Source organism: Pteronotus mesoamericanus, unplaced genomic scaffold (assembly GCF_021234165.1).
Source record: "Pteronotus mesoamericanus isolate MK-2021 breed Mesoamerican mustached bat unplaced genomic scaffold, CSHL_Meso_final contig_124, whole genome shotgun sequence".
In the NCBI taxonomy this organism is placed as follows: Eukaryota; Metazoa; Chordata; class Mammalia; order Chiroptera; family Mormoopidae; genus Pteronotus; species Pteronotus mesoamericanus.
In genome coordinates, this window is record NW_026555051.1 from 9,247,768 (window position 1) to 9,266,690 (window position 18,923).

The window sequence follows — 18,923 nt, forward strand, 5'->3', positions numbered from 1 at the left end:
CTGAAAGGAAAAGAAACGAATAGAGACAAGAGGGATGGAGGGAGTGGGGGTGGGGGGGACGGGGAAAAGGAAGGGAATGGGAGGGCCAGGGAATGTATAGCAAGGTCTCATGGACAAAACCAAAGGGGAAGGATTGAGGGGGGAGGAGGGGGCAGGGGAAGGTGGTGGGACAAAGGCAGAGACAGATGTATGTGAAAAAATAAAGAAAATAAATTAAATGGAAAACAAAAAAGAAATCAAGAATTGTGAGAATCATGCCCTGGCTGGTGTGGCTCAGTAGACTCAGTGCCAGCCTATGAACCAAAGGATTGCTGGTTCTATTCCCAGTCAGGTCATATGCCTGCGTTTGGGGGCCAGGTCCCCAGTTAGGAGTGTGCAAGAGGCAACCACACATTGATGCTTCTCTCCCTCTCTTCCCCTCTCTCTAAAAATAAATAAATAAATAAATCTTAAAAACAACAACAACAACAAAAAACTAGAATTACAAGAATCAAATGCAATAATGCATTATTGTCTGTCATTATCCCTGTATACCCTTCTACCTTAAGCAAAAACAAGCAAGATCAAAATAAACTTCTTCAAAGCAAAAAACAGAAAAGTCCTTTAATTTTTTTTGTCTCTGCTAGTCAGGACACAAACCTGGTTGCTCCTACATCTCCTTACCAGGCAGTCTCTGCCTCAGGGACCTAGCCCAGGATCCCTCAACCAAGTGTGAACTCGCCCTCCTAGGGGTGTCTGGAAACCCATGGAGACATTTCTGGCTGCCAAAATGATCTGAAGGAGTGCTACCGGCATATTATATGTGTGTGGAGGTGGGGGTTGGGGTGGGGGGTGCAGAGCTAAGGATGTGCTCTATGTTCTGCAGTGCTCAGTACAGTCCTACAACAGGAAGATTTGTCCTGACCAAAATGCTATCTTGTCCCTAGGCAAAAAATAAAGGCACGGTGGTCATTTCAACTGGGGCAACTGGTTGTCCCCCAGTTTCTAAAGATCACTCAAGGACTTCCAGTCTGAAGGCCTTTGCCAACTACATTCAGACTGCTAAGAGGTGTGCATAAAGGGCCCATTCTTCACAATCTAGACTCCAAGATGTGCCCATCCCCCTCAGTACCATTTTGTTAACAGCCCACTACCCACCTATAATTGGGCCATATCCCCTCTCTGTCACAACAAACATGATTAAAAAAAGACTTATTTTTACTCCTCCAGAGTAAAAGCTGGGAAGCTGCCTGGGAGAGCCATACATAATTGGCTCCGTTGAAGGAGGTCTCCAGAATGCCCTGTCTAGACCCAATGACCTATTTAGCCCTCCGCATGGTCAAGCATACCACCTGCCCATGGCTGACGCTGGAGGTTCTCCCAGACCGTGGCTGTTGTTAGTGCCAAGGGAGAGCATCCAGTAGGCACAGGGAGGCAGCTGGCTGTATGCATTCATTCTACACTCACTCTTCCTTAAGGCTTTACTCACATTAAAACAGTGCACAGAGACCACATGTCAGATTAGAAATGCCTCATAACATCTACTTGGTGGACGGCCGGGCATGAGGCCCCATTTGGTCACTATCTAGATCTGACTGTATAATGCTAGACACCTTAGTTGACCTTTCCGGGACTCAGTTTCATATCCACAAAAAGGGGTTTGTGTTCCTGGTCTTCAAGAACATTCCAGCTCTAGATTCCATGGTCTGGGGACAGGATGTGGTTTTTGTTAGCCTATTTTATTCTGGACACTAGCACCTCCTGTTCCCTATACAGGATGTTGCCTTAGCAGCCTGGGAAAGTTGGTGTTGGCATCATGGATTCTCAGCAGCAAAGGCATTACCATTCTAACCTCAAAGACAGACAGCAGCAGGCAGGCCTAGCAGTATCCGTACTTCTTAATTTGATCTTCAGCAGCTTGCCAAGACCAAAAATATGTATCATTCAATATTTACATCAGGCTCCAATGACAGTGCCCAGGCAGTGCCCACTCTCCACTTAAATACATCACACTGACTTTACAGGAAAACTGTGTTGCAGGGAGAATGAGGAGCCAGATTAAAATGGGACTGTTTTAAATACCATTCCTCTCTGTTTTTAATGTTACTCTAAGTGTAATATTAAGTGTAAAGGTTAGAGTTTCTTGTTTGCCCACTGAACACGGTGGCCACGATACCTATCATCATAATGTAACTGTTGGAGAAAATATATTCAAAATTAATCTCAGCTCCCCCACTTAAACACACTACCACTGAGTGTTTCAGCCATGCGCTAGACAGACTATATACAATTCTAAAGGCCCCAGCAAAGCCTCCAGTAAAATCCCCACTTTATGGATGGGCATCTAAGGAACTCCCTTTGCACATGAGTTTTATAAAATTTCTGCTTTGTTCTCCATAACCGGTAAGGGAGAAGCGTTCTACAAACATTTTTGAACGCAAAATTCTTTTCAAAATGGCAAAAGGAGTTTAGTATTTTAAGTGTGACTGCAACACTCCCCACCCCACTCCCTTTCATAACTCTCTCATTGAAAGCTGCAAGGGACTAATAATCACTGCCTGATTTCACGCAGACCGCAGAGATTTGCCTTCTCCCGGGCGGAAGCAAGACAACTTGGATGAGGCTGCGGGCCTCCCTTCCTATCCTATCGGACAAGAATTTCTCAAGGTAACTGACTTCGTATCAAGTCATAAAGAGCCGAGATGATTTCTTATGTTTTATCAGTCTTTCCTTCTGCACTGTATTTCCACACTCTCTCTGGGGGACACCAACCAGGAAAGAAGTGTTTTAAAGGCCTCAGGGAGGCTCTAGGCACGCTTCAGAACTCGTGCTCTCTTCTGGTTAAGATCCCACCACAAGAAGACCGTCTGTACCAAGATCTCTTAAGTCAGTGAGGACAACAAAACTGATCTCTTAACTTTCAAGATTGCAAACAAAGCAGTTTAAAGCAAGAGGCCTACAAACTGGAAGCTGCCCTGTCCTCCATTTCTATGCTGCAAAAGTCTCAAAATGCCTGAAGCACTGCTGGAGGGGAAAACTTCAGGGGAAGTCCTACATTTGCAAGAAAAAGAGCCGGAAGCTTGAAAAAGAGTAGGCACGCAGCCCGCCCACAGGAGCCGCGGGCAGTAAGAATCAGAGCGGAAGCGTGAGTCCAGCGGAGCACGCGGAGACGGTCTCACTAGCTGCAAGCACGCTGCTGCCCGAGCCGAACCCATCTCCCCAGAAAGGAGCAGTGATTGGTAAAGGCTAGAGGGCGGGAGGAACTCTGGCCCACAGCCTTTCTCCAAGAGGACGTGGCCCACGTCCTGCGCGGTGAGGGTACAGCACAGACCAAGGGTGGAGGAGGCGAGTTTGCAAGCATTCCCTCTTGCCCCACGCCCCGCTCCCCATCCCTGAGCGAACCGGTCCGAGGGTCCGTTTCCTAGATCTTTCCCGCTGCGGCGGGGGCGCACTGCCCCGTGGCGCGGTTCCCCGCGGCGAGAGCAAGGGAGCAGCCGTAGTGGGGACCGTAGCCCCTGGAACAGCTAATCTCACCTTCACAGCTGTGGGGGTGGCACCTGAGGCCATTTCTCCGCTGGTAGGAGGCGGTGGAGTCGGGATTGAGCGTGCAGCGCGGGTCTGAACTGTGCAGGTTGCGGAGCAGCTCTGGCCCCTCCTCTTCCTCCCCGGAACAGCTGGATTGGCTGCGGGCGTGGGATCTCCCCTCCTCCTTAATTCCAGGTTCCCACGGCCCGCCCCTTTGCAGACCTTTCTGGTTCTCGTTGGTGTGTTTGTTTTCTCCACCCCCAATTAAAACTAACGGGTTCATGATAATAATAATGGAGACTCTTTATTGAAGTTTGTATGGTTCTAGATTTTGTGCCCTGCGCTTTACCTCCATTAACTTTAACAAGATCCCTACAAGGAAGAGCAGCACTCTCCGCTCTGCCAACTATTAGCTCCCTCATCTGTGAAATCTGTCTGGTCTGCCTTCCAGTTCTCTCTGAAGGGTGTATCCCGTCACCAGGAGGGAGTAAACTATGGCTTACTCGTCTACAATTTGAAGAAAGGCTTTTAAGCGGACGAGGCAGTGCCTATCTCCTATCCCGACTCAACAGTGCCAGGACCATCTGTAACTCCTCCCACCCAGGGCAACATCCAATGCACCCAGATTCAGAATCCAAACTCCTGTCCTCATCATTTCACATTGGCTGGTTAACTCCAACACACACACACACACACACACACACACACACACACACACACAGTGTCATAATTGACTGGTACATTTAAGTGCAGAGATATGGGAGTTGGACACGTAGGACGTAAGGAGGGGAGTCATGATCAGAGGCAAGGGGTGCCAAATGTATTCCTGAATCAGTGTCAGTGGCTTCAAGGGGAAGAAGGTTTTTGTAGGTTCAAGATGCCCAGAATAAACTAATGGCTTAATCACTTTACTTCAGATACGGTCATTTACAGTTCAAATGGCAAGAGTCCACAGTAAATGTTTTTAGAAAACATTTATACAGTGATTTACATAAATATATGGTTTTCTGTCATGATAGTTGGTTCCCCTTTGTGTTGGCACACCCTGGAGCTGTCCCATCAAACTGGTTGAGTGCTTTGACTCATTACTGGTGACCATGCTGCTTTTGACAACAATTATCAGATAATCAGATTTCCTAAGAAATAATCTCAGGTAGGATTATCTATGATCTATATTCTGTTTTGGAAGAACTTAAAGAATGCTAGATGAGCCTTTGTGAGTAGCTGGTTATAAATTAAGAGCTAGCTCAATGGTTCTTGAAACCATAGTGCAAAAGTAATAATTTTTCTGATGGGATGGATATATAGAGTTGGGAAGTGTCTGGGTATAAAAACAGCTGCTATTATTGAAGTCCTTGCATTCCCTTCTGGCCTGACAATAATAAACTGTGGGAAAAAATATTTGCTATATTTCTGAATAATATAGATAATTCTGTAAGTATACAAATAATTCTTTTTCAAAAATATTTGAGTTCTGGGAAATATTGTGCTTATAGGTGTTGTAAATTTGTCTTGTCAGGAATTTGAAATACTTAAAAATGAAAGAAAATGTGTTAAAATTTTGAAAAATGCCTAAAATATTTAATTAACTATAATTACAAAGGAGGACTGAGGGAAATTACTCTGTTTAGTATAAAAATATTAGTCCAATAATCAATGAAAAAGTCATGATATTTCTCATTGTACTCAATTTAGAAATAGAATAGCAAAATTTATAAGTTGAAATTAAATACTTAAAAAGGCTCGTTTTCAATTTTGTGACCTTAATAAGTTGAACGTCAATTTTAAAACCAAATAGCTTTTAAACACTTCCTTATACGTACAGAGCCCTCAACTCCAGAATCGTAAATATAAAAACAAAATACGTTGCTTATTTTACCAAGAGTGGAAACTCTGGCCAGACTGAAGAGCAGGAAGCCCAGTCTGGAGGTGAGGAAAAGAGATACCTGTTTGAAGAAGTTTGGATGAAAAGGGAGCAGACATTGGAACATGATAAGAAGAGAGGAAGTTAATGTTTTTAATACATTTGTAAGCAGAGGGGGAAGTTCACAAGGAAGAAAAACTGGAAGATACTAATAGGATAGGAAGACTAATGGGGCAAGATCCCAAAGAGTTCCAGAAGGATGGCATCAGAAATACTGGTAGGGGGCATAGTCCTAAATCAGAGGACAGAGACATGGGTCTGGAAGGAATAAGGTAAGAATGGGGGATCTAGATAAATTTAAGAGTAGGTTTTATTGAACCTATAGGACATCACTCCTCATAGCCTAATATTTTCAACAAAGTGGGGTTGGGGGTTTAAGGATAGACGGCAAATTTTTGGCATGGTTGTAGAACCATGTCAGATTAGGAACCATGAACTTGAAATGGTACCCATCTGCAAGAGTATATATAATTGTTGGGAAGAAAGAAATTTTATTCTACCCTTCTAGGTTTTATGGCTGGTCTAATAATTAAATACACATGAAACATGTTAACAAGCTAAAATAACCAAATTTCATTATATGCTTCTATATGGGAACCCCACATATATGAGAGATTCAGAGATAGGAAAGTAAAATAAGGTATATATGACATCCTGAGCCAAGGAATGAGGTAAGAGGCTTGGACAATCAGAGGAGGATAATTAATAGTTTGATAAGAAAAAATTTATCTCTGGTAATAACTCTTATATGGTCCAGGCCCCTAATTTAAATTTTCTAGGTATTTAAGGTGGGGTCAGAGGTTTCTCTTGAGCACAGGGTCTCTATTGACTTCAGCTCAAAATAATCCACATGCCAAAGCAGCACATCTTGGGGAAGCTTGTTCTGAACCCCTTTATAATTTTCCCTGATGGGCCCCTATTTGCCAATTAGATAGGGGTTCTAGGAATGAAGGCGTTTGGGAAGTGAGTTTATATTATCATCTATAGGAGTCCAACCTTATAGAGAAAAAAGAAGCCAGGAAGGAGTGGAGTGATCGATGAAAGTGAAGAAGTCTCAAGGAAATCTAAGAGCAGTGATGGTAAGATGAAGAGGTGTGGAAGGTGGAAGGAAGAAAGGTCCTGGAGGGCAATATGGCAGCTCAAGGTTTAGAAGAATTGTAGCCCCAAATTCTGGCAAGATCCAGGAAGTGAACAACTGAATAAGATAATCAGATAGGGTGAAAGTTGTTTTTTATCTGTGTGTGTGTTTTCTGCATTCACACTGCATCTTCTGGGACAATGACAGGGTTTGGGGTAAGAGGACAGTGGTCAGCCAGGAACCAATTGCCAGGAAGGCTGGCGAATCAGAGCCATAAGGATGGTCAGAGATGCCACAAAGATGGTAGGGGCCTTACTATAGTCATAGTTTTATGGAGGTCATAGAAGCAAACCATTTGGAATTGGCAGTGAGGAAGCAGGAGAATGCCGTTTACCACAGTCCCCTCATATGTGGGGAGGTATATCAACCTCCCCATGAGGCCTGTGGCGAGAAATAGTGAGTGACAAGGTTTCAGTAAAGTCAAGGAGATGGAACGGATGTTGACATTGTAGAGGAGCTTATTAATGATTAAACAACCATTTCACAGAGTGTAGTGGAAAATATATTTATTAAATGCTGAGGCAAAATAGAAGAGAGGAGTTCTTAATCAAATTGGTGGCTTAGGGAGATTCACGAAAAACTTCCAGAGGAAGTTATCTATGATTAGGTTCTTAAAACACACATCCTAGTCAGCTAGATAAAGGAGGGAGGGAGGAGAAAAGGAGAGGTAAGTGTCAAGTATTAAGCCAAGGGCTAATATTTCTTGGAGATATGGCACTTCTGTGTTATTGCCACATGTTCCAAGTGGCTGAGTTGGAAGGTAGGTATGAAGTATTGGCGATCACTGAGGCAGCTTCTGATCAATCTATGAAAATCTCTCTTGCTGGTCAAAAGGAACAGCGCTAAGAGAAACAAAGAGGGGGGTTACTCAGTTACATAGGCCTCCCCAGAGATCTTTGTACTAGATGCAAAATTTTATTCTGGACCATCTAACAATAATTGCCAGAATTAAGTTAAAACATTAATACAAATCTTGCTCCAAAAGGAACACACTCCTGTTAAATTCATTTAGCTCTTTATTTAAAAGTTTTGTGCTTATAATGGACTTAAAATAGAGAGCAAGCAACATTCTCTCCACGCTGTGAGGACTGTATTACATAGACTGCGTTCACTGTGCCTGACCACTCTCCTCTCCCTCCCTCTCCTTGCCTGTTCTCTGCTTCCATTTCTTTCTCTCTCTTCCTCAGACTTTTATTCAGCCCAGGCATCACAGATTTTATACAACTGATCTGATGGATCCTGAGGACACTTTGAAACAGATTTTCATGTAATTTTGCCTTGAAATTCTTCATTTTTCTTTGTCACATTGGTCAGTTTTGTATCCTAGTCCTCTTGCATAGAGCATGGTTATAGGTGCATAGTATGGCTTATATTCATTCATTGAATGAAAAAACGTTCATTGTTTTTAGTTTCAGAATATCAGAAATACCAACGAACTTGAACAGCAGGGGGCAGCAAATATTTATTTATTTTTTTAACCTACAAGTCAACATTGTCTAATACTTGAGTCATGTTGGCTTCATCTGAGAAAAGAAAAAAAGAGAAAAAAGAGAGATGAGCGTTACAGTTTAAAGGTCAACTCTAAAAGGCAAGTGTACTCTACTGTAATTTAAATGGCTTCTAGGAGAATGCGTGTGGTTTAGTTCTTTTCCTCAAGGATCCCAAACTGTTCATGTAGTTATATACTAATGGCCAGCAGGTGGCAGCACTTTTCAAGTCATACAGAACAAGATTTGGGGAAAAATAAAAGTATACATACATTTCACTCTAGGAATACAGAGAAAACAAGATTTGGGAAAAAATAAAGTACATTTGGACATGAAATCTTTAAAAAACTAACGAAATAAAGCCAATTTTAAGTAGGGGATCAAGCTTTTTAGACCTCAAATATCTTCATGAAAGGGAGGTAGTATTTTAATCACAGGTACATTGTCCATTTTGAAGCAAAGTGATAACTAAAATGTTTTAAAATATCAAGTTTGAGCCTTACAAAAGGTGAGCTGTAATTGATGTAGATCATTTGGATTTTATTGTGTTCTTTAAGAATGTTCCTTTATCAGATTTTTTAATGATCAATTCACAGATGTTAGCCAAGAGAAAGACATTTGCACAGAGACACAATGCTTTTGGATTACTGATTAATAGCACTAAATGACTTCCTGCGTTGTCCTTGGCTACATTATTTAAGTGTCAACAGAATAACTCGGAGTCTCTTAGGTATTATCAGGTCTTCACCTTTTCTAAACATTTAACTACTTTAGGTGGATATTTATAATCAGATGAAAAACAGGAACAGTGTCTGAGGTTTGTTTGAATACTTTAACTGCAAAGTAAAATGCAGATCCACTGATTTCTAAGAGTGAATGCACTTGCTCTGAAACTTCAAAAGGTCTGTGAAACCTCCATCTGGATGAGAGGGCAGAGGCTGATCTACCACTTAGTTTCTTTTTAAGATATCTTCCATCCCTTAGCTGCGGAGATAAGTAATAACTGCTTGAATGGGAATAAAAAGCATTCTGTGGCATTTCTGCATATAATGAAAAGTCCTCTGTCTTTGGCTCTTTGATTTCCCACATGAAGCCCAACTTGGATTTTACTACAGTAACAAAGGACACTAGAAAAAACAGAAGGACCTATTTGCTTAAATTGCTCTTTGCACCAAAAGAAACTCCTGTAATTGGATTATACTCTGTTTTTCACCAGAGCTGAATCCAGGGCAGATAAATTCAGAAAGTTAGGTGGGTTTAGATTCTTTGAATACTACTTTAATTTAGAGTTTTGCCTTTTTAGCAAAACAGTCTCTGAGCCCTTCTATTTGACGAGGAACTGAAAGATACATAAGAAAGGGATTAGGAAATGACCCTTAGATTTAATTTTATTTCCAAAGAATATCTTCAACACTTATGTTATGGTTTAAGGACACTAAAATAAGGTCCTTCTGTCCAGTGTCACTTTCACCAACAGAGGGAGCCTGTATTTTGTAAAGCACAGCAGAAACTTCTTTGATCAAAGAATGGAGAAGGATGAGTTTACACTCTAAAGATACCTTTGCTTTGATTTGAGAAAAACAAGAAAGTCTAAAGGATTGGTGGCGGGTATGTGGGTTCAGGGGTACAGATTTCCAAGAAAAAGGTGGAGCTTTCTCTGAATTGGAGGGGAGCATGCACAGTTTCTAAACATGCTTGGAACATGCCTAGCTCTATATCAGATGTCTCATTTAATGTCAAGTCTCCAGTGGGTATGATGTTTAGCATACGAGGGAGGGAAAGTTCCTTAAAGGTCACTTGGGAAGGGTCCACCATCTTGGACCCTTCTGGTGCAAACCCATTTCTTAGCTATGGTCATTGTTTCTCATCTGGTCCTTGCCAGCAGGCTTAGCTCACTCTGGAATTTTCACCCTTTCCTGACGAGTCCAGCCTGTTTCGTCAGGTGATATATATTGGTGAATGAGAGAAGACAAGAAAGTTAATAGTTTAAGGATTAACTGGTAATGTGGTGGCACAACACTGTGACAATAACATTGCTTCATAGGGGAGGAAATGTGGTCTAAAAGCATGGTCTCTGACTCTTCCACTATTTGGTATTTAACCTTGTTACACTCTGCCTCAGTGTCTGCATCTGTAAAATGAAGATCTGAGTGTAGGGCAGGTGTGAAAGTTCAAGTTCATACTAGTAAAGCACTACAAACAGTAAGTATTATACATGCGAATGATGATGATGATGATGTACCAGGCACTGCATTAGACACTGAGAATACAGAGATTAATAAGATACTGCCTCTGCCTGTGGGGAGCTTAGAATATTTTAGGGGGAGTTGGGTAAATAAAGGAGAATGAAATATTACAGGCATAATAGGAAAGTTATACAGGATTCAGGGAAGGGAGTACAAGGGACAGTGTGGTGAGTATGGCCTGGATAGGAGGGGCAAGCCTTGAGGAAAGGCCCTTGAGCTGGATCATGAAATAATACTGTGTGTTTGTGTTACCAAACTCAAGGGGTTCACCTCTTGGTGTGCTCTATTCAAGGAGGAGACATTGGTGTCGCGAGGTACTTTTATTTACCTGCAGCAAGTAAAGGAGACAGGATTCATATCCAAAGTTCTGCCTCTCCGAAGGGAGGCTTAGCCATTGCTTATATATGTGATTTGATCAATTACATGTTGATTTCTTCTTTCCAGTTGGGTACTTTTAATCCCTTGAGTTCCTGTCAGCTCATCCTGTTTATAGCTGAATCTACAAAATACTATGCAGTGTTTTCCCATTTGACAAGAAATAACATTTAGGACTGCCCAGATCTTCAGACCCCTGTCCTATCTAACACTGGTAGTTAAAAAAAAAACAACGGGGGAGGGGCAAGAAGGGGCTTGCGAACATGTGACTAAAGGCAGGGCTAGGGAACAAGTGACTGAGGGCACGTGAAAGCCAGTGTCATGTACTTACAGAGCTACGGCTATCAGCCTATAGACAGAGCACAGGTAGGTGTTGTAAGTGGGGTGTTTGTGGTGAAGTCCTACAGGTGGATGAACCTCAGAGCTGAGCATTGCGAAGTCGGGCTCATGGGCTGAATTTGGAAATTAGATGGGTTTTGTTCAGCTCTTTCAGTATTTTTAAAAAATAAGGTGTCAACATTTGAATTTTAGGATGTTTTCCATTGAAAAAAATCTGGATTTCTGTACTTTCTAGAAGATTTAGATGGTCTTGCATTACTCTTAGTTCCAGCACAGTACCATTGGAGGCCATGAACTACCCTGTTTGTTCCAGACCCCTCCCTCTGCAATCCAGCGGCATTTGTGCCTCTGATCATATAACATGCTAAGGAGTTCTGATTTTATTCTATAGGGCATACAGCGCATTGAAGTGTTTTAAGTAGGAGATTCTATTGTAATCTAATTTGCATTTTCATGTGGTGCATGAATTGAAGGACAGGATTTGAAATTGTTTTCAGCTTTTAACAAAGGTTTTATCATAAGAAGTGACTGGACACACTCCAAGGCAATTAAATATCACTGGATTTTACTGTAAGATTTTATTAGAAAACAGAATCCATTCTTTGAAAATTGTGACCTTTAATTTTGCTATGGAAGAGTGATCGATCTTCCAGACACCTCTGTGTTATTTTTGAAGGTATGAAAGTGGTCTAAGATTTAAAGAGCAGAACTCAATCTAGTTTGGCAGCTCTTTTAAGGATCAATAGATGGTTTCCTTGGAATTGATAATGAAATAAAATCAGACCTTAACACATCCAGAAAACACTAAAGGGAATGCATGAATTTCAGTAGAGGAGGGGCTGGTACAAAACAAAAGTTACTGAGAGGCAACAAAATTTTTCTAGTGGAGTGGGTTTTGCTGTCTAAAAGATGCTCTTACTAGTAGAGACAACCCCTCATTTTCAGATAATCCATGGCTTTCCAGGGAAAAGCCACATGACTTAAATTGGGGTGGTAGCTACAAATAAGCCCAGGGCTTTTCTGGCTTGTGGTTCAAACCCCTGGGAGGTCAGCAGAGGCAGAGCAGAAGGAACTATGCTGGGCTCAGAGTGCAGGGGGATGCAGATGTTCAAAAGCGTCTCATACTCACTTCCCTTTGGTCCGGGGGTAGCAGCAGGGAAGCTTATCATAAGAGGGGTGAACTAATCATATACTCATGCTCTGGTTTTCTATAAAAGCACTGATTGGTTCAGAGTAGGAGAGCTGTGCTGGCAGACAGTAGGCTGGATACCCAGGGAAGAGCTGATGTCATAGTCTGGAGTACAAAGGAAGTCTAAGAATATTGATAGAATGTCTTTCCCTTGGGGAACTTCAGTTTTTCTCTTAATGACTTCAACTGATTGGATGAGGCCCATGCCCACTATGGAGGGTCATCTGCTTTTTTCAGCCTACTCATTTGGGTGTTAATCGCATGTAAACAAACAAAACAAAACAAACCTTTAACTGAGTATCTAGACTGGTGTTTGACCAAACTGTTGGGCTCCCATAGCCTAGCCAAGATGATACATAAAACTCACTATCACACCAGGGCACAGGCTCATTCAGGTGTCATGGGCTGGAGGAAGGCAAGAGACTCTGCTACTGAGCTGTGCCCATCTCTGATTAACCAAGTTTCAGCACTGAGTTCCAGCTAACATTTATTGAACACATGTAGAGAACTTGCTATGTGCAAAGTTCTTACCAATTCTCTGCTCTTCTATTGCTGTTGTAAATATTTGTAAAAACGGTACACATATTTTGGCCTTCAATGAACTTACAGCCTAGTGGAGGAAATCAAACTGTAAATGTGACATAAGAGTGTACTTGAGGGAAAGAGTAGGGAGCTCCTGGCCCAGAAGAAGCAGCTGTGAATTCTTATTTGTGAGTGGGTTCAAACAATCAGTCTTTGGAAAAATTCAATGAGAGTATATTTTTTTCCCACATTTTCTGTGAGAATGCCCTAGAAATAATTTTGGGGGGGGGGCGGGGGGAGACACTAAGAATCTTACAGCTAGACAGAACCAAGTGGAGGTAAATATATTCTAACCTTCTACTTTATGTAGAAATTAAATCCTAGCAAAATCCCATAGCTTTAAAGAAGTAAATTCCAAGTTCTATGCCAGGCAGCAGACACTTCTATTTATTTCACTTCATGATGACTTTAATGAAAACCGAAAACACTGACTGAAAAAAAAGTGCATTTAAACTGTTAAAGTTGAGGTCTGTGAAATCTTTCCTGTACCTTTTTTCAAATTAACTGTTACAAATTTTACACTGAATCATACTGTTTTTACAAAACATCCTCCACCTCAATGAATCTTTCTTTATGTACTTTCTAAGTACATTCACTTTCTTAAAAAATAAATTTAAGGTACTATAGTAGCCCTGGCTTATGTGACTCAGTGGATTGAGTGCTGGCCTATGAACCAATGACGGTTGCCGGTTCGATTCCTAGTCTAGGGCCCATGCCTGGGTTGTGGGCCAGGTCTCCAGTAGGGGGTGCATGAGAGGCAAGCACGCATTGATGTTTCTCTCCTTCTCTCTCTCTCCCTTCCCCTCTCTAAAAATAATAATATATTTAAAAAATAAATAAATTTAAGGCACTACGGTTTTTTTGTTTTTTTATCTTTCAGTTACAGTTTACTTTTAATATTATCTTGTATTGGTTTCAAGTGTAGTGTACAGCTTAGTGGTTAGACAATCATATGCGTTACATATTGTTTCCCCTGATATTTTCAGTACCCACTGGAACCATACATAGTTATCATAATATTATTGATTATATATCTATATTTTAAGGGAAGTCTCAGCTGGCATCAAATAATACATGTCATGTATATTACATATAAATTTTCTCCCTCAACATAGCAATGCTTCTCTAAATATATTAAATTTGTTATATTATATATTATTTGTAAATAAATATCCCCCCTCAGCATAGCATAGGTAGTTAATGTAATTTTGTGTTTTGTGCTTTGTAGAAAAAAATCCCATTAGAATCTTAAAATGTTTTACAAATGTGGTATGGAGTAGATTTTAATCATTGTCCCATCCTCATCTGGCCACTAAGAGAAAACAAGACTGAGAGTTGAAATGACTTACACAAAGTTGACAAGCATTAGCAAGGTTTAGCCCTGACTCTGGCTGCGACACCATCCTGTCCCCCGGGCCACATCCTCTAACTACTGGTCATCGTGCAGAAAGCATTTCTGGGGCCTCACCTCCAAGTGAACTTCCTTGGTAGTCTGTAGAGCAGAGAAGATAAATTAATGACTTCCTCCTACATACAGAAAAATTTGCTGAACATCTTGTAAACTACCCAGGTCACCCAGATAAAAATCCAAAGGAAAAAACCCAGCAAACTCCAAACAGTCATGAGTATTCTTGGAGAGTAAAAGCAATTTCTAACTCAAAGGTAGTTCAATAGAGCTTCTTTTAGCTGAAAATTAATCTTTATGCATTTGTTGCTTCCTTCTTCTATCCCAGGTCTCTTTCATTGTTGCTGAAGATTTTTGTCTTGTAGGAAAAGTACCTGAAATATTTAAATCTTAATATATTAAAAATAAGAAAATGAATATTGATTTTTGGGAATGAGCTAGAGAAGAGAACTCATTTGGGATGATGAATCAGCATTTTGGGCCTGCTGAAAATGTCAGCGTAATTGCATGGTCTCACACGGTGGGAGAGAAATCAGTGGATTGTTCCCCTAAAATAAATCTAAACTGAACATATGTGTGGGATGACGCCCAGATTGACCTTTGTTGTTGAGTGTAAGCAAAAAGAATCCAGTGTCATCTTGTACAAATGCTCAAGGTAGAATTTCCTGCAGGCTTTTATTTATTTAAAAGGAAAAAAATACCCAAGTGTAACATTTTTTCTGGCCTCTGCCTCTGCATTCACTCACAGAGGAAACAGGATGTTCTATGATTTAATTGGACAGTAGCCCCCTGTTATCCACAGTTTCGCTTTCTGTGGTTTCAGTTACCTGCGGTCAACCAAAAAATCCAAAAAATATTAAATGGAAAATTCCAGTAAACAATGCATGTTTTAAATCACCCCCCTTTATGACGAGTGTGATGAAATCCCCTGCCGGCCCTGCAAGAGGTGAATCATCCTTTGTCCAGCGTATCCATGCTGTGCTGCTCTAGCCCTTAGGTGCTTAGTCATCATCTTGGATCTGACTTCTGCAGTATTGAAATTCTTGTGTTCAAACCACCCTATTTTACTTAGTAATGGCTCTAGAGCGCTAGAGTAGTGACGATGGCAATTCATACATGATAAAGAGAAGCTGTAAATATCCTTTAAGTGAAAGGTGAGTACAGTATAACTAAACATTTTGAGAGAAAGAGGGAGACCACATTCACATAATTATTATTACAACGTATTGTTATAATTGTTCAGATTCGTTATTAGTTATTGTTGTTAGACCCTTACTGTGCCTAATGTATACATTAACATTTATCATAAGGATATATGTATAGGAAACAACATAACATATATATGTGTGTGTGTATATATAGGTATGTATAGGGTTTGGTACTATCCATGGTGTCAGACATCCACGGGGAATCTTGGAACATTTTCTCCAACTGATAAGGGGTGGGGAGGACACTACAGTAGTTCTTTCTCCAGTGTGGAAGCTTTTTCCTGCAGTGGAGTGGAGTGTTCACCAGAGTGCTGTGTAAATAAGAAGACATGAACATAATCTTTACCCCAGAATGCAAGACAGAGCTGATTGTTCTGCAGAGCCAGGTGTATTAACTCTCCCTGAATCAAGTTATAGTGGAGGGAGGCTGGTTTATTAGGAATGTTAGTAGGGATGGAGTGCTATTCCTTGTTTATCTTACTTTTTAAAACTAAATAATTCTTAAAGAGTTAGAGAAATCCCCATGGAATTTGGCAAAGAAATAAAGAGATTTATCTCCTACACCTTTTCTCTGAATGGACAAGTTTATAGAGAATTTCTTCTTTGTTAATCATTTAGGCAATGGCTCAGCCATAGTCTAGGACAACTTGAAAACAAAGAATAATTCATCTTTCTGTTATCAAGAGGCTTGGTTGCCAGGAGTTGAATTCTAACTGTGCCCCTTTGTAGCTGAGTGACCTTGAAAACTTAATAAACTTCTTTGGGCTTCAGTTTCCTCATCTATAAAATGGAGATATTAGTAGTACTCACTTAATTGGGCTATTTGAGAATTACATTAGATAAAATATGTAAGGTACTTAGCATAGGGCTTGACACTAGCAAGTGCTTAGTAAATATTAGCTACTACTATTATTAATTTTGAAATGATCATATTAAAAATTTGCAGTCCCTATAAATCTCATGCCAAATTCCACATATTTTTGGGGGGTAAAAAATCTCAGTCCACATACAATTTTAAACTTATTTTTTCATTAATCTCCATAAATATTTTTTCATGTGACTACACAGACTTTCTAAGTATTACTTTTAACAGCTCCATGAAGTTGTTGCACTGTTGTGTACTACCACAGTCCAAGAATGCCACATACATGACACTGTAACTATCTGTTGTAAATTGTACAGATAGTCCATGTTATTATTTTACAATTATAAATGAAACCACAAGGAATATCTTGGAACATTTTGTGTTCACATGATTGATATTTTTACTTAGAAACTAGAATTAATAATTCTAAAGGTATGAACTTTAATACAGTGACTTTTCAATATAACTTTCCAAAATGATTGCCCTAAATTAATACAATATCACAAGTATTGTTTGAATATTTTGCACCATATCTTCACTCACATTTGGATTATTAATCCAGTTTGGCTCATTTGATAAGTGCAAACTAATGTTTTGATTGCTATTTGTTTATTTTATTTGCAATTTATATCTCTTTCTGTATGAAGTTGTTCATATTCTTTGATCACTTAACTATTTGGGTTATTTTTTTCCTATATATTTGAATATGGATATTAACCCTTTTTCACATATGGTGAAAATATTTTTTCTCTCAATTGTTTTGTATTTTACATATTTGTGATTTAAAAATTTTTGTATATTTGAATATTTTCCTTTAAATTTTTTAATTGCATCTGGTTGCATCCAGATAGAACTATCTTATTCTTCTATTTTTTCTTTTATTTATTTATTTTAGATAAGTTCTTAACTTTGGGGTTTACTTTGATATACAGCATAAGAAAATTAAAAAAAATATTCTAGCAAACCACCATGTTAAACACCTGCTATTTAGTTTTTGGAGATACGTTCTTGCAAACAAAAGAGAACTACAACAATATAGTACAAGAGGCTGAGCAGATAGTAGATTCTTTGAGGAGATAGTCTTTTGTTTAGCTTTCTGTTAGATGGCCCCGATTCCAAACAACACATTCCAAAGGAAGGAAAATACCTGTACCCCAAATAGAGATCTCATTGACTCCTTGAATTAGATGGTCAAATTTACCTTTTCAGGAAATTAATTTTAAGCATACCACATTATCCATGCTTTTTGAATTAAGGGATGCTTAATGCACTTAGTGCAAGCTAGAAATATTGATTTCTTAATGTGCTACTTAAACACATATATTATGGCACTAATTCCTGGCAGAAACTATTTTAATTTAAGACTTTCAAGCTAAAAATAAAAGTGCTGTTTGTGGTTAGAAATCTAAGTATACTTAGCAATAGGTCCAGCCTGGTAAGGTTACAACCTAGAATTTCTAACAAAACATTGTGCTTTACTTGATTACTTCACTCCAGACAAAAAACCGTGTCTTTGGCTTTCTAACCATTTCTTTTAAGTACATCAAACATTTATTAAGCACCTCCTTTACATCAGGCATTGTGCTGGGTGCAAAAAGATAATAAAATGATTCTCCTGGGGTAACTTAAAACCACATTGTACACAGGCACACAGATAATTGAAATATTATTATATTCAATAAATCCTGAGATTCAGATCATTTAACTGGTTATGGCAAAGACTTTTAGGGAGGCCGATGTTTTACTCCTAATGGCTTTCCTCCTACCACCTCCTGACACTGTCCCTGGTCCAATTTAAAAGAGCTTCAGAGCCTCACTGGCTCCCTTCCCCCCCCCACCCCCATTTCTTCCACCTGCTTCATTATCACATGCTATCTAAGTACTCCATCCCAAGAAAGAAGTTATACTTTGAATTAATTCCACACCTTTTCCTAAGAGTCCCTGAGACTCATCATGCCCCATACTCTCACTGGCCTCAGTCGCCACCAGAAGGCCAAGCCCCTCAGATCAACGCAGGGACTCTGATATATCGCTTTATCCTGACCCACTCTCCCATCCCTTTCAAAGCTGCAATCCCTTCCAATGTGGTTATTTGAACTCAGAGCTTGAAGGGCATAAACTCTTGTACTTTCAAACTCTTCTCTGGAAACCCTTTCACCTTCTTGCTCCAAGACCTGGCTCTCCCCACTGCAAACTGCTTACCTGCTGTTCTTTCAAAGAGTGGTTGCTTTTGCTTTTGCACCCCACATTTACAGGCCCTGGAAGTGGAAGTAAGACAATAGACATTCTTCTTTCTCTTCATTGCTTCTCTTTCAGAAACCCCAGTTCTTTTGAGGTTCTATTAGACTTTCATTTGCTATCTACGCAGTCATTCTGCTTTATGCCTAGAATATTTTAGCAACTGAATCACTGAATTTCTTTCCTCCACTACTCTCAACATCATATTTGGTGACTTCAACATCTGCATATATCATTGGTCTTCAAATGTGCCTGCACATTTGAATCAGTTAGGGTTTGTTTGGGTTTTTTGATGCTGTGGGTTTTTGTTTTTGTTTTTGTTTTTTTTTAAACACCCAGGCAAAATTCAGAACCACGTATTTAGGAGATCCATTCTAGTTCCTTGACCTTGTCACTGCAGCACCTCTTTCTCCTCTCTACCCT

The 18,923-nt window shown here is 40.0% G+C and overlaps 1 protein-coding gene across 1 annotated transcript in view; it reads right to left on the minus strand.

Annotated features, from left to right (window-relative positions):
* The window catches only part of MTAP (methylthioadenosine phosphorylase), a 54,144-nt gene extending 50,547 nt beyond the window's left edge, over positions 1–3,597 (minus strand). Inside the window, exon 1 of the mRNA XM_054588167.1 lies at positions 3,514–3,597. Coding sequence (XP_054444142.1) covers positions 3,514–3,546 — 33 coding nt within the window. The 5' untranslated portion in view covers positions 3,547–3,597. The remainder of the gene's footprint in view (positions 1–3,513) is intronic.
* Between the last annotated feature and the right edge of the window lie 15,326 nt (positions 3,598–18,923).